General features: G+C 49.4%; 1 protein-coding gene across 3 annotated transcripts in view; it reads left to right on the forward strand.

Moving 5' to 3' along the window:
• The window catches only part of ITPR1 (inositol 1,4,5-trisphosphate receptor, type 1), a 168,188-nt gene extending 165,991 nt beyond the window's left edge, over positions 1 to 2,197 (forward strand). For all 3 annotated transcript variants that reach the window (XM_009882856.1, XM_009882857.1, XM_009882858.1), the window contains one exon: positions 1,181 to 2,197. In XM_009882856.1, the coding sequence (XP_009881158.1) occupies positions 1,181 to 1,267 (87 nt within the window). In that variant the 3' untranslated portion in view covers positions 1,268 to 2,197. The remainder of the gene's footprint in view (positions 1 to 1,180) is intronic.
• The last annotated feature ends 14,417 nt before the right edge of the window (positions 2,198 to 16,614 follow it).

Below are 16,614 nucleotides of genomic sequence, written 5' to 3' on the forward strand. Positions count from 1 at the left end.
GGGGGGGCGGGGGTGTGAATCAGGCTTTGGGCAAGGTTTTTCCAGTGCGCAGTAACCAGTGGGGTCCGGCGACATGCTGGTGAGCCGGTGGGGTGCCCCGGCGCTGCCGTGCCTGTTGCCGCGGCCGGGGGAGCTCAGCCCCAGGGAAGGAGCAGCAGGAGTGGGACGTGAGCGCGGCTGCTTGTGCACATCGGTGCCACCACGGCTCATGTGTGACAGTTTTGCATTTGCATGTTGCTTTGAGGGTGTGGGGGCTCTCGGTGGAGCCCGGGTCCCTGAGGAGCGGTGTTGGGCTCCACTCGCCTTGGTGGTCCAAGGTGCTGTCCTGGCATCCTCCTCGGCCCGGCTCCTGCACGCCATCCACACCGCGGCTCCTCCGAAGCCGAGATGCGGTCACAGAGGGAGCGGCGCAGAGTGCGTGCAGCGATCCAGCTGTTCGCCGCTGGAGACCCTGCCCACGCCGGCGCTGCTCCTTACGTGATCTGTCGGCTTATGCGAGTTGTCAGAAACCTCTCAAGGTTTGAAAAAGAGTGGAGAACTGGACTGCAGCCATTTTTCAATATGGGTAATAAAAAACAATGATCCATTTTCAGGTCATAATGATGGCACTAAGCAGGAGAAACGTTCTTTTCTCTGATGGGAGGTACTGCCAAAGCTCTGGCTGTCCGGCAGGGAGGTGGTTAACCTCCCGGCCCTGCCTCGCGTCTTGGCTTTTGGCAGATGGAGAGGGATGTTGGCTCACTCCTGACTTAGAGCGGGAGCGCTCGAGTCTATTCCAGCAAAGACAAGGGTATTCCCAGCCTGACTCGAGGGCTCGCCCCTTTTTTCCGCCCTCTGCGTCTCGTCTGCCTCGTACGTTGGACCGGTTACAAAGAATTTCTAACGGCGGAGGTTTCTGCGAGCTGCTCCCCGCGCTCGGCCGCGCCGGCCGCCTGGCTCTCCCGAGCTCTTCTCTTGTAAAACGGTAGTCAGCTGCACGAGCATGTTCACGGCCGTCCCCGGTGAGCGCACGAGACGGGGCTGCAGTTGCCTCTCTCGCCTGTTAGCGCTTGGCACGGCGTTATTTGTAGAAAGTGGGTTTCAGAGTAAACGCTAACCACAAAAGGCAGCGCGGGGTCCTTTGGCGAGCTGACGCACAGGAAGCGTCTAGGCCTAATGAGCAAACTTTTTAATTTTCCAGATGACGGAGCAGAGGAAGCAGAAACAGCGCATCGGTCTCCTAGGACACCCTCCGCCCATGAATGTGAACCCGCAGCAACCGGCATAAGTCAGAAGGGTCACCCACCCTCTCGCAGGAGCACCAGTAACGTCAGCCCAGAGTTCGGAGCGGCCACTGAGGCCGCTGCTGCGTACGCTCGGTTCAGTTTGTAAATAACCTGTTTTTATACTATATGTATATGACTGCTACTATATAAAGTTTCGGGCATACGTGTTGTAATTAGAACTGTTGGCACGGGACGGAGGTTAAACTTTGTGCCAAAACTATCAAAATTGCCTTTTTCTTGGAAGGACTAAAGAGAGCACCTGAATTGCACTTGAAAAGAATATTTGACTATGTGACATGTATTTTGTATTTAAAAATAAAAATAGAATAGCTAGTATTTATGTTTTTATACAATTGTGCAATATGAATTATGCAATCACAATATATTTGTAACTCCTGAATGTCCTAAAGGGAGTGCACATCTTTGAATCTGGTGTGTTAGTACAATGTAATAAATGGTATAAAATTACAGGTGTAAATGAGGCTGCTGCAAAATTGTGTTACTGGTGATTTTTCATACCCTTGGACATTTTTGTACCATGTGTGTAAATATCTTGCGATGCCATATCTGTTGCCTCTTCCTCCCAGAGATAACACTGGGACTCCGTGAGCTGTTAAATTGGTATCAATTAAAGCAAAACATTACTTTGAAGCTTCCAAATGAGGAAAGCAGGAGGTATTTTTCAAGTGACTTCTTCTAAGTACTGAGGCTAGAAGAGCTCAGATACCAGGTTTTTTAAATGCGAAGATTTCTTAAAGGGAACTTTTTATGCAAAATGAAGTTTGGGATGAGGATGCGCTACTGGTGAGTCGGTGCAGTCTCCTACGGGCGTTTCGTACCACGACGCCTAAAACTTAACCCGAGGCTGTCCGGGCTTTGCGTTCCCAGTGTGTAGGATCCTTTCCTGTTATTTTTTCATTAGAGACCTATGTGCCTGCGAAAGCTTTAGCAAACAGGCATTGCACCGACGGAAACGTGAGCTATCCCGTTAGGACTGTAGCTGAGCACTGACGTGTAATGCTTGTGAGAGAGCCACTGGTTTGAGGTTGGTCTGTCCCACCCTTTCCTCTCCCTCTCCCCCTCCATTCGGTCACTTTCTTTGGTTTCAGATTCTAGAGAGTATGAAAGGAAACTTGTTTGGTTGTGTTAGTTGTTTGGTTTTTTTTTCTCTCCAAGCTGTTGCATAGTTTTATACATGGACCTCATTTTACAAAAGCTAACTTCTCTGCAATACTGTCTACAAAAAAAAAAAAGAAAAAAAAAAAAGAAGCTACAAACAGAGCTATGAAAATTTGTAAATGCATAAATATAGGTATTTAAATAAATGATGCAAAATACTCTACGGTCAGAGGCTGCTGGTGGTTTGTCTCCCCCCTCCAAGGTGGCGTGTGGTTGTGTTTGCTGCCACGCTTGCCCACGCGCCCCGGGAAGCCGAGTCGCGGGGGCCGTGCAGGTGGGGACGGTGCTTTTCCCAGCTCCGAGGTTGGGCTTTTAACGCCGGAGCGTGTCCTTCGAGAGGCACTGGTGCCCCAGGAACCTCACCCGCCATCACTCCAGTTCTGGATACTCCTCACTCTTACCACTGATATTTTAGGCTTGTCATCCCCAGAGCGTGTGAGAGTTTTAAAAAAAAAAACAAACAAACAAAAAAAATGCTCCAGCTCCGAGTATCGTGTGCGCAGGAGCGGTGCTGGTTATGTGCATGTGATTAAGATGTAGCAGGAACTACCTGGGACAATTAATCACCTTTAATCTGGTAAGTGTGTCTCCCTGACATGGGTCATCACGAAACGTCAAAGCCAGTGCATCTGAGGCGGGAGGGCAGCCTGACCAGTAGCTTCTGAGCCAGAGATTTACTGGTGAGATTGTGACCTCTTAATCACGCGGCGTTTCCATACATACCCCGGTAAATCCGTCTTCCTCCCCTCCGCAGCCACTGGCTCCCAGGGAGGTGTCCGCAGAGGGAGCATGACGGATGCGGCTGCCCGCCGGGGTTGTGCAATGACAGAGCAGGATTTCGTTTTCTCTGAGCGGCAGAGACATGCATCTGACTCACTTCTTCCCTTCGTGCCATCCAGGGATGAGCAGACGCGCACAAATTTGTCAGGCTTCCCGGAGCCTCCGCCAGTCAGGTGAGAGGGAGGAGGCTGCAGCGCCGCCGGGGGAGGCAGCCGCTTCGAGAGGGCATCCGTGCAAACGCTCGGCATCGCTGCATCTTTACCTTAAAAAGACAATGGCAAAAAGCACGAACCCCGGTCCGCGCAGTGTTCCGCGGGAAACTCGGCTGTGTACAATCTGGTGTTCTCATGTGTGGTTGTCCTTTCGCAGGAGATGTTGAGGAGATACAGAAAGCCATCGTAGTTTTTCTCCCTCGGACACGTGAAGGCGGCGTGGGGCAGGGGGGCTGGCCTGGGGGGGTTGTCCTGTGGCGACACGGAGGGTTTGTGTGGTCATCCTTCCTCCTCGGCCCACACGTGGGCTGTGTCTGCTCCTCAGCAAAGCCGTTCTCCCCCCTCCGTCCACAAACACCTCACTCACTTCTGCAGATTCATTCCTGCAGTGAGATTTCACGCACAACCATCACACAAATTTTACTTTTTTGTTCTTGCACGATTTGGTTTTTAAGACTTGTCTGGATTTTTCTTTCTGGCTTGGATCATTCTGGATGCGCTGAACTCCTCTGCCCGCCGTGGCTGTAGCAGAGGAGGTGAGGAATGGAGAAAACCCTCTTCTGGTTGGCAGTGGGTTTGACCCCACAGCTGCTGAGGTTAATGCCTGTGAAAGGGCTTTCCCAATCCAGCGCCTGGTGGCACCTGGTCACTGATCTCAAGGAGAAGCTGCATGAGGGATCTCTTTAAATACTACGTTTCAGGGGTTTTTTTCCACGAAAGCTGAACATCTTTGGAAATCACAAAAAGTTTTATTACCAATTTGTAGTCTCTAAAGTGGAAAAAACTCTCCAAAACCTGAGACCAGAATCTGCAGCAATGCCTTTAGTTGCTTTAAGCCAGGACCCGGGAGGCTGAGCATCACCCCTGCAGATGCTGTAAGAGAAGGTACACGGCTCTCACCGTCCACCTCCGCAGAGGCTTTGCAGTAGTATTTCTCAGGGACATCAGGAATAAACTGAACACGGGGAATCCTTCGGAAGCGTAGAGGTTGGCGTGTGCTGTGAATTGGGTGGGATATCAAAGATAACATCAAGGAACTGCCACTTGCGGACCGTGGATGGGGCGAAGGAGCGGACTTCCCTCTCAATGCAGAGCCTATGCGTGGTGGTGGCCAGGAGGAACCGGTTCCTCCCTGCCCCAGCACCACCGACCCGGCGATGGGTGCTGAGCAAGGGCAGCCGCTCAGGCAGAACCCTCCGGAGGAGGCCCAGGGGTGACCGCGGGCCACCAGAGAGCGTGGGTGCTGCTGTGGAAGAAGGTAACTCGCTCCTGGGTCCAGGGCAGGGTGAGAATACGCACAGAAAGTGCCGATGCCCATAAAGCCCTTCTGGAGGGTCTTCTGGTTTGGTCCCACCTTCAGGAAAAGGTGGGCATGCCAGAGGGGAAAAGAAGAATCTGCGGATTTGGGAAAAGGTGACTTGTGAGGAACTGGGATTGTGTAGCCTGGGAAACAGGGACGAAGGAAGGAAGGAAGGAAGGAAGGAAGGAAGGAAGGTGTCCCCTGTGTGATCATGTTTGATGTACGAGAAGGAACCACTCAGCTGAGTCCTGGAGGTTTAGGTCCTATGCAGTGGGGCGCTTTTTGGCTCTGAAACCAGATTCCTGACCTCCAGTAAAATTAATGACTCGGTGACGCTGACAGATGGCAGTTAGGGTAAGGACTGGATTGCGATGGGGGGTTCCACCTGCCTTGCACGCACCCGAGATTCTGCTCGGCATCGCATTTCTTTAGGCAGCATTGCTATATGTTAGAGTTTGGGAAGACGATTATTTTGCCTTTCAAATAAGAACTTTCATTTGGAGGTGAAAATGAAAGTGACCTTCCAAAGGGGAAGGAACAAAAAGAATCTACCAATTTTGCTAATAATGGAAAGTCCTAGAGGGGAAGGATCGCCGTGTATTCTTCAATTTGCATGAATGGCTGAGTCTGTGGATGAGAATTTTCTTCGCTAATGAAGCAGGTGACATGCTAATCAAGGCAATGCAAATAACTGCTCCGAAAGCCCAGCCGTGGCGCCGCGGCCCCGAGACCGCCCCAATGGCGAATTCAAGCTCCGTCCTCAATTTTGCAGCAAATTGGCAGCGGGCAGGACAAAGGAGCCGGGATTACAGTCTCGGTGCTCGCGGCGGGGACGCGCGATGGGGCGCGTGTGATGGATACCTCGTTACATAATGGGGTCTTGATTGATACCGTGTCGAGAAAGTCATAATATAGCTCTGTATAACAATTCAACTTGTCTCCCAGAATGGGAAATGCTCCTACACACATACTTAATAGGGTTTTTTAAATTGCCCATTGTATTTCTGAACAAGAGAAACTTATTTGGAGTACTTTCCCTTTTACGTTTCCAACATAACCATCTGAAGTCGTTGCCATGTGTGTTCTTTGTACTCCCGCAGACCCCCTTGCCCCTTTTTCCAGGCAGCTATACGGTCGCCCAAAGCGAGGTGTTAAAGGGATGCCCGGGCGGTGGCCCCGTGCCAAGGGACCCAAAATAAGTCCTGCATCAAGTGGCTGCTGCAACACGGGGCACAAAGGAGCCGTAAGCCTACCGATGACTGATTTGGGTGGCTCTTTGTTTTCCTTGGAGGCTACCTGGCTTTGAGCTGACGTGACCAGGTTCTCACATGCCACGATGGCAGTTCGGTCCTGAACTGTGAATGTCCTGACCCTGAACAGCGTAGAGTGTAACCTGCACGTTTAATGGGTGCGTTTACTTTTACAAACAGGCAGACCCACGTCACTGGTCTTTGACCTTGGTCGGTAGGAGATGTTGATATTTGGAGTAAAATCAGTACAAATACCCCACCCATGTGAAACTGGCATTTTAACTGAGACATGAGGAATAACTTCTGGAGAGATGCAGTACTTCTGTGTCCCAGTTTTTATTTACTACCTTTCCTACCTTCTTTCAGACTAAACATGTTAATGACATGAATGTCAAAACCACACACAAGCAAACTGAGTTGTCCCATCCAGTCGGCTAATTGATTTTAGTAACTAGCAAGGATGCTGGAAAACCCCTATGAAGATTTCATTTTTAACAAAAAGTACCAAAAACTCCACCAGTTTTGCATCACAAAGTAGTGGTTAAAGTAAAGATTTGAGTAAAGCAGCATGCCTGTGGTTTTTGTGGGTGGATGCATCTCGGAATGACTATCAATCTGTCAGAGGGGAGATCTGCATGTCATCTCTGCATATGACAAGCAAAATCTGCAGTGACAAATATCTTTCCAGCGCTCGGCTGCGTTGCGAGCCTTATAGCCCTCCTGCCATCCATAATAGTGAAGCCATGTCAGCACGTAGCGTATGAACCCACCTTTTTTTAAAAAAAAAAAACAACAGAAAAACTGAGACAAACCGAGGCAAACTGAGGAAGGAAAGACAATTATGGAGCAGTACTCTAAAGATGCAATCAAACACCACTGCCAATGTGCTTAGTCATATAGAAATTCAACTCTGATACGCACACGGGAGATGCCACACCGAACAGTTGTATTGGACCAGCTAGCCTACTTTCGGCATGCTCTCATGAGTTTCTTGTGATGCTTCTCTGCTGCATTACGTGCGCGATGGGACCCTCAGAAATGAAATTATGTAAGGCTGGAAGGAAAAAAAAAAAAGATGAGAACAACTCTTGACCCAATCAAAGCAACTCTAGGGAAGTTTGAATATGGATGCAATTGGAATTGCACATAGAAAAGTTTGCAGAAAGAAAATGGAAAATGCTGAGTGATGTAAACCTTAACGGCTAGTAGGGAAAAGCAGAAAGCCTGCAGCGCTGTTGCTGAATGTGATGAGGCCGCGGTGCCTCCGTGGGCAGTTGTAGTCTCTTTTTCCCGTGCTCAGGTTTCCATGGGAAAAAATGGAAGCGGTTTGTCCCAGTGCAACGCGGGAAAGAGGTCTGAAATGTCAAAAATAATCACGAGATGGGAAAACCACCCTGTGCCTGGCCGAAGTCACAATCCCAGGATGAGTTTATGGTCCGTGAGAAAACAAGCTGACAGCTGGATAAATTGCCTCAAGGCAGGTGCTTGCCCAGGAGCAGCACGGAGCAGGAACCGCCAGACCCGTTTCAAGTCATCCTTTCCATCCAGAAGAGCTATCACCCTTCAGATCCCTCGCTTGCCTTTCTCCCCCGTTAGTCCTCAGCTGGCCGTTCTCACCCTGGCACTCAGGCCTTTGGTTTTTTCCTTCCCCCACTTCTCTCTGTTGTCTCATTTCAGGAACAACTTTGCAGCTCTTGCTTGCCCAGAGCCCATCCACTGCCTGCAAATGGTACCTGGTCCCAAGGGAAAGGGCAGAAGCGAAGCCTGTTCCTGGGACTTATAGAGGCAACGGGTTTGTTTTCCCTTTCCTTTGCTAGCGCTAAGTAAATACACAAAGCACCGAATCTGAAGGCAGTGAAGAGTGGAATCGCGTATCTGTTCCATGTGTTTCAATATGACTCTTAAAATAGTGGAGATGCTATGTTATGATTTCCATTTCGCTTGTGTCCATAATACTGTTTTTACGCAACAGAGATGGAAACACAATCTGTTAAGTCTGTAAGAAACTTTTACTTATGAATGATGGGAGCAAACATGGCGTACAATTAAATTACCGGAAGAAAATTACACCCCTTCAGTGTTAGTATACCTGAAAGCAGTCAAAAATTGCAGTTTGCCTCTATTTACACACCATGGGAGTTTTCACATCAATTTAATCACAGGATGATTCATTATTCATAAATCAGATGAACCATTATAATCAAGTAGCACAACTACCTGCAGGATCTAAATCGCGGAGTATCTCCCAGTGGTTCCCGTGTCCAACCCCGTAACTGCTGGGTAAACTGCCCCACGTTTTCAAGAAGAACATCTCCCCATGATGGTAAATTTGGTGTAGACCTTCGCAGTGTGTCCCAGTGACTAACGGCCTTTACTGGTAAATGGATTTACTGCCTTTACCTTTCATTTTTGCAGCCACTGAATCTCATTCAAGTATGAAAGGTCACCTCAACGGCCAGGAGATTTTTGCAGAGAGCAAGCTGGATTGTGTCTGCTTAGACCTAGAGCTGCCAAGAGGATTGAACTACCTAAACCCGAAATGCAGACCCTCAGGAATCCAGACTCACCCTGAAGACACCCCAAAACCTAGGGCTGCTCTCTGTCTGGAAGAAGGCAGGACTTGAGCTATGGAAAACCTCGAATGGGCAGGGCTACACCAGTGGGACGAGTCATCCCCAGGGAATGCTGCTGATGGGCTCATCCTGGAGGTGCTCCCAGACATCCCACTCTGCTACGCCGAGGAGCCTTTCTCCCGAAGGTGTGTGTTTGTGGCTGGCACTGAGAGCTTGCTCTTTTTTTTTCCCCTAAAATTAGGAAGTGGGAAGAACAGAAGGAAATTGTGGCCTCCGAAACCTGCTCAATGTAAATGTTGGGACGAGAGATGGAAATGCAGGTTCCTCACAGTGCCTTTGATGTCAGTGCCATCATAGCCGCTCCTAAGTTTCTTCATGGCCCTGTCAAGATTTTCTGCACAGAGCCAATGGCACCAGCAGTGGTGCAGAGGGATGGGTGGCCCTGAAGGAGGGGGACCTGGCTGGTACCACCAGGAACGAACCAAGGGCAAGGATTATGGAAAATACTGACGTGCCGGGGGTGTTTGAGCAAAGGCAGGTAAGGATCAAGCTGAGAGGGGACTCACGTCAGATGGTTCATGCTGACTCAGACCACACGCCCGTGTCACTTAGAGCCCCCCCTCTGGCAGCCACCAGCCAAAAAAGTGCTACCAAGACTTGGAAGTCTGTATTCCCTGACCAGCTCCATAATAATCCCCCAGCTCCTAAATACCTATTTATTGCCATCCTTGGGACAATCCAGGTTTGATGCCTTGCATGCCTCCAAGCCCTCAACCCCTCACCCATGTGATTGATCAAGAGCACGTTTTCAGAGCCGGGATCGGGTCAGACCCGTTTCAAAAATGGAGGGACCCAGCGTAGAGATCTGGGCTGGGCACTAGAAATGTAAACGGTTCAGGCCCCAACCTCACTTCTGGTGTTGCCTCCCTTCCAAACAACCGTTTCCACAGCTGGAGCAGGGAGGATGCCACCATCTCCTCCTGAAACTGTTCTGCTTTGCATCTGGTAGCATTTATTGGACTGAAATGAGAATCATAGAATTGTCTAGGTTGGACGGGATCTTTAAGATCATCAAGTCCAACTATCAACCCAACACTGCCCAAACCACCCCTAAACTGTGTTCCTCAGCACCACGTCTGCCCATCTTTTAAATACCTCCAGGGATGGCAACTCCACTACTGCCCTGGGCAGCCTGTTCCACTGCCTGACAACCCTTTTAGTGAAGAAATTCTCCCTAATATCCAATCTAAACCTCCCCTGGGGCAACTTGAGGCCGTTTCCTCTTGTGGTGGCAGCACTGGTAGCACTCCAGAAGGCAGACCTGGCGGTGCAGGTGCTGTTTCAGTGAATATTGAATAAAAATACTTATCTGTTGCCTGGAGCAGGCAGGGACAGCAAGGTTGCTGTGCCCCCGAGCACTGTGCTACCTGAACTCGGGGAACAGTCAAGTGGTACAGGGTTCAAAGGCATACACATACAAGGAGGCACGAAGGAGCTCCTATCTCGGGGACATCTTGCCAGTTAGAGCTTTTACCTGGAAGAACTAGATTAAAATCTTCCCTGGGCATGAAAGGGCATGGCGCCCAGTTCCCACTTTGGGAGTGCAGCTCTTGCACGCTGCTGCCCAGCGTGTACTGTGGTTTACGTCCCACCTCGCCCCCAGGCAGAGCTCTGGGCTGTGAACCCAACGTGGAGAAAAGCAGCTCAGAGCCACTGACCAGCGGCTACACCTCTGCCAGGTCCCGCAGGAGGCTCGCCCACCTCCCCTGTACAACCTCCCTTCTCTCCCCATTGCCTCTCTAGGAATCGGGACCCCAAACCTGGGGCTTGAGCTGGTGCCTGCAAGGTAAGAACTGGAACGCTCAGATTTTGGTGTTTTCAGACCCTTTATGAGACTAGTCCCTAGTCTTTTTGTGGGTCCAATACTCAATCTGACAATACGGTAGGGAAAAGTCTTTCTCCTAACCCACATCCTCACCCTAATTCTGAGCAATCGCAATTGTAAAGCCAAAGGGAAGATTCCATGCCTGTAAAATACCTGCAGTGAGACGCCCTAACCTCTCTCCCAGCTTCTCTCTTCGGAGAGCAGGGTTACCTCGGCGATGCCAAAACCAAATCTTATACAGTGGAAAAACAAATAGACAGAATGTTAAATCTTCCTGAACCAAAAAAAAAAAAAAAAGCAGAGGTGGTGCACGAAATCGTGCAAGAGCAAGCCGGGCAGACAGAATGAATCAGAGGGACCAGTGACAACATGGAGGAGGAAAGCCCTTCTGGCCGCCAGCCAGGGTGAGGCAGAGCTCCTCTTGCGTGCATTCCCGCAGCATCCTGCCCACCCGGCCCGACAAACCCTTTCAGTCAGTAATGAATAACAGTGGGAAGCTGGCGACCAACGTCCTTCATCTGGCGGCTCAGCCGCCTCATTTGGGGTGACTATTAAACACGTGTATCTGGAAGTGAATTGCTCTTAAATTCGAAGTATCTTAAATATCACATTTTGGCTTGCACGGGGTAGACCTGTGATTCAAGTCTGTCATATACAAATAGGAAGTACGCACGATGAATAATCATATATTAACAGATGAGAAATATAAGGTTGCCGCCACCAGGAAGGAAAAGCACCTGGTTTGAGTTCTAAATGCCCTGGGGCGCACGGCTCGGCTGCTGCTGGGCGCTGGAGGGCTACGGCCCCGTCGCTGCCGCACGAGCCGACGCCGTCGCCTGCTCCACTTGCAGGTGAAATTCGTCTGCCTCTCCCTGCTGAGCTGGTTACGCGGCGCACAGCTGCTGACCTGGCTCTTAACCTTCGTACATCACGTTTACGGTAACTAGGGGATGACTGATGTCTATAAATTATTGTGCTTGCATTACATTCAACCGTTACTACACCTTTTTTGGGGGGATGAACTTAATTTTTAACCCCCAAATGGAGATAGAACTGATATAAACCATTAACCCCCCAATCCTGCCTAAATTAATATATTGCAGTCTTTTAAGGTACACCCTGATAAGCACGCGTAAGCCTTCTGGGATGGGTTATGAAAGGAGGAGGGGGCCCTTTTCTGCTCGGCTCTTGCTATTACCATGCCAGGCCTGGCTTGGCGGGGCCGCGCGGCGCTGCCGGGCTGTCCCTCCACAGCAGCGGTGACCGTAAAGGTTAAGCCTGCCACAGACTATTGTACCCAGCGGCACTGCTTGGCTGGTCTTTGCAGTCTAATTGCCACTGACCCCGTGACAATGAGGTAATGTCTCTGACTCCCGGGTCAGATAAATACTGCTCATTTTATAACCACCAGACATGTTACTGAAAAACAGATAGGAAACAACCGAAAGTCCCATGATCGGTAGAATATAAACTCTACTACAGCTGTTACTCCTGTCCTTCATGAGAACGTGCAGGGTTTTTTCTCCTAACACCCACTCAGAGTCAGAGCCCGTGCCCAACCTCGGCCAGGGACACTTCTCCTCCAGCCTTCGCCCCAGGTGGCCTCACCGAAACTAAAAGGGAAAGGTGGGGAACCACCAGGAAAATGTGTGAGTGGAAAGATGCCATCGGTAAGAACCAACACGGCTGGAGGTTATGTCCGGATGGATATCTAAACCCCGGCCACCAGACCAACCTGGACAGGAATTTAGGGAACAGCTGTGCCAGGCACTGACAACCAACAATCCTCACCCAAGTTCAAGGGAGCTGGCGAAGCATCTCCGAACACCACGAGTGCAGTGCTGGCCTTAATGAGGTTGTAGTCCTGCTGGTGTGGCCACGGTTTCAACCAAAGTCCTCTTTCCCACCTCCCTCTGCCCCATTTTAGTTCCGTAATGACCGGAGCCTTTGAAGATAAATGCCCGAGTGACGCCAGAGTGACGATGAGGACTTTGCACCCCTCCTGGGAGCAGGAGGGTGGGACACAGGCGTCAACGAGCCTGTGTCCCAGTGGGACACAGGTGTTGATGGGCACGGGAGCAAGACGGAGCCGCGCAGGGCAATGACAACCCTCGCCCCAAATCCATCGCCCTACCACCAAACCCCTCGGCCCAGCCGGCCTCAGCCGCCCCTTTCGGCGAGCCGCCATGCCGCTCCCAGAGAGACGGGGCATTGCACGGAAAGCTAAAAGTCGTTTTTCTGGCCCAGCACAGCAGCATTTCTCCCCGCCGCCACAAACACCCTCCGGCACCGTGCGACCTCCGCGCTGGGAACGCCGGGGTTAAGATAAACCCTGCTGGAGAGGCAAGCAATCCATGCGTGGTTTTACAGCCTGAAACCAGAACCTCTGCAGGATAAACCCCAAAACATTTAGAGAAATTAACCCAGAATGACTTAAATAATCATCTCCCTTTCATTGATACATTCTTATTTTATACAAAATAAACCCCGAGCTGCTAGCTGGTTTTGCTAATAGCTAGATTTTTACCCATCTACTCTGCTGTACCTTTGATTCTAAGAAGCCAGGGACTTTATTTTAAGCTCTTCAAAGATGCTGAGTTGAAAAATCTTTTTGCTGTTCCATACCTGACATTTACAATAATTTTGGCTTTTTAAGTGTTTAATTTAAATTGTTAAAGTGTTTATCTTACTTTGATATACTGTCCCCTAACTGTACACTGTGACATTCCACACAAAATTCAAAAGCTGCAGGATGATTTTTTTTTTTTTTTCCCCTCGTGTTAGTTTTCAGGTCACATTTTAAATTAACTTTTTTTCCCCCGCTCTGGCCATGACTCAGCACCGTTAATTTGCATTGGTCTGACACTTTGCATACAAGCTGCACAGGAGCTATTTAAATACGAAATGGCCAAATATTTTGTAGACCTTCTTTGACCTTCTCCTCCATTCCTGTACTACCAAATTCTTTTCTGCACGTGTTTCGGAGATTCCTGGTGTGGGATGTTATAGACTTCTGCCACATTTCTCCATGTATTCATCACCTCTCTGCACCAGCACCGTTGGCATTTGGATTTGCCATCTCTTGCACTACCGAAAAAGTTTCCTGCTCAATACGAAGACGCACAACTGATCCACTTTTTGCGCAATTAGTAGATTTTAATTGTTTGTCTTCTGTAGATGCCAACAGCTCTAGAGAAGGAGTTTCTCATTCTGGTACACCAAGCCTGGCGTGTCCTAGTTGTCTAGCACTGTTCGCTATTAGTCACTTTGCCGGCTGGGAAGGCAGCGGAGTACCCGCAGAGAGGCTGGTGCTGAACTTGAGGGTGAGTTTGAGCACAGCCGTGCTCCTTCTGCCTTGCTTCCTTGCAGGTTGGCCACCACCGTGGGAGCCCCCCACTTCTAGTCCCAGAAAATACATGTCTTATAAAAAGTGGCTTTCAGATAGAACCAGTACAATTAAACCCAAATGCATTTGGAAACATCACCGGTACTTGCAGTAACCGCTTGTTGAGACGTTTTAAAAGAAAGCTATAAAATAAGGAGCCCCATGTAGCACTAAACTTCCTTTTTCAGGACAGACATTTCCCTTACAAAGCCTCTCCAAAAGTAGCTTTCTTAAATTTAAGTTTTAAATGCTACAGAACCAGGGGAAAGCATCAAAATAAACTCAGCTCCACCAGTTCTATTCACTCCCGCATTCATTTATTACTGTAGTATGGGTTTATGTATGGCCCAGTGTAGTCCCACACAGCAAATCCAGGGACCGGCCAGCCCCCAACGTGTCCCGCTGCTCAGCGGGGCCACCCGGGCTGCCAGGGGGAGCCCACGGCCCACAGCCCGCAGAGCCCGCCATGTATTGAGCTGACAAGGGACGCCCGCCCGGCCAAACCCACGTTTTAATCCACCGGTGGTTATTTTGAACAGGAAAGGCAGCGGCAATTTCTTCAAAACCCCTTGATGTCCCAGTCATGCGAAAATACGGCAGAAAATCTCTTCCCTCTTGGCTTGGCACAACCTATATGTTTGACTTTAAAAATGACTGTGCCGTTGTTGTTTTGGGTTTTTTTTTTCATTTGGTTCTTGTTACTGATCATCACCTTTTCCCTTATTACCGGAACAAACATATTTGAACTACATTACATGCTCTTTTGTAGAGAGATAATGTCAAATGCTTTTGCTATGCACTGATAGTGTTAAAGGAAGCTTACATAAGGCATCAGTTATATGTTAAGCATATTTTATTTAAGAGATGGAACAACAGGGGGGTTTTTTGCAGGATTATATTGGGGAAATACAATATCTGCAGCAGATTAGGAGGCACTGAACTAAAAACCCTGAAAGGCTTCTTTCTTAAAGGAAGCAAGACATTGATCAAGCAACGGTGCTAAATTACCAGTTTCTGCTGAAGCAAGCTAATGCATCAATTGGGGCAGAACACACATTTATGACCAGCCCGGATTGCCAGTAATGGACACCGGCACATCGGATATGACGTTGCAGCCATAAATTTCCCACTAGGTTGCAGATATATAAGCCCTACCACGATATAAGGACTCAGTCTGGAAAAATCACACCACCTTTGTGAGCCCGAGTCAAGCAGATCAGTTAGACTCCCAAGTAAACGCAATTCTGCACTGATAAATAATAAACTGCAAGATAACAGCCTGAGAAACAGGCCTTTTCATGAATTAGTTAAACACTATTAAGTACAATATTAATTATAAAATGTTAAAAAGCAGGAACGTTAGTTTCTGGAAAGTGACGTTCTAACTGAACTTTTTTTTTTTATTGTGAAAAGTAAAACCTAATGTAATTACAGGGATAACATTTGAATATTATGCAAGTGCACGCTCAGGCCTTTTGGAAAGAACAAGGTCTCACATGTTCTTCTATTTTAAATGCCTGCTGCACCTCCCGAAATCTCTGGGGAATGTGCTTAGCAAAAGGTGAGCTCAACATTTCCAAAATAACACACTCCACACGACTGTACTCGCAAATTAAAGCTGTGCCGATGTTCAGCACAACCTGCACGTTCCTGGGTGGTGACCCGGGAGCCCAGCTCGGTTTGGCAGAGCTGCAATGTGACATCTCCTCCCCAAGTTAATCCCATGGTTTTAACTAACTGGTAGAATTCTGAAGATGCTTTATTTGTATTTTATATTAAAACAAGCATGAAAAGCTCGGCTGACAAAGAAGCCTGCAGTGGGTTGAAGGCACGGACAGTAAGGGAGCGCGAAGCAGTGGCTACCTGCCTGGTTAGTGGCTTGTGGGGTTTTCCCCCCTCTCCCACCCGCCAGCCTGCTGAGGACAGGTCATCTCAAATCGGTTTGCAATCCTTCGTGACACTGCTAACCACATCCGGGCATCAAAACCTTTTAGCCCCTTCCAGTATCTGAAGGGGGCCTACAGGAAAGCTGGAGAGGGGCTTTTAACAAGGGCATGTAGTGACAGAACGAGGCGAATGGCTTCAAACTGGAAGAAGGGAGATTTAGATTTGATATTAGGAAGAAATTCTTTACTCTGAGGGTAGTGAGACACTGGGACAGGTTGCCCAGAGATGCTGTGGATAGAATCATAGAATCATCTAGGTTGGAAGGGACCTTTAAGGTCACTGAGTCCAACCATCAACCCAACACTTCCAACACCACCACTAAACCACGTCCCTCAGCTCCACATCTGCCTGGCTTTTAAATACCTCCAGGGATGGTGACTCCACCACTGCCCTGGGCACTGTTCCAATGCTTGACAACCCTTTGGGTGAAGAAATTTTTCCTAATATCCAATCTAAACCCCCCCTGGGGCAACTTGAGGCCGTTCCCTCTTGTCCTATTGATTATTACTTGGGAGCAGAGCCCGACCCCCCCTCGCTACCCCCTCCTGTCAGGGAGCTGTAGAGAGCGAGAAGGTCTCCCCTCAGCCTCCTCTTCTCCAGGCTGAACACCCCCAGGGCCCTCAGCCGCCCCCCATCAGACGTGTGCTCCAGACCCCTCACAGCTCCGCTGCCCTTCTCTGGACACGCTCCGGCCCCTCAATGTCTGTCTTGTCATGAGGGGCCCAAAACTCCACGCAGGATTTGAGGTGCGGCCTCGCCAGTGCCAAGTACAGACCCCCCATCCCTGGAGGTGTTCAAGGCCAGGTTGGACGGGGCTTGGAGCAACCTGGGCTGGGGG

This window comes from Charadrius vociferus, unplaced genomic scaffold (assembly GCF_000708025.1).
Source record: "Charadrius vociferus isolate BGI_N301 unplaced genomic scaffold, ASM70802v2 scaffold433, whole genome shotgun sequence".
NCBI lineage: Eukaryota > Metazoa > Chordata > Aves > Charadriiformes > Charadriidae > Charadrius > Charadrius vociferus.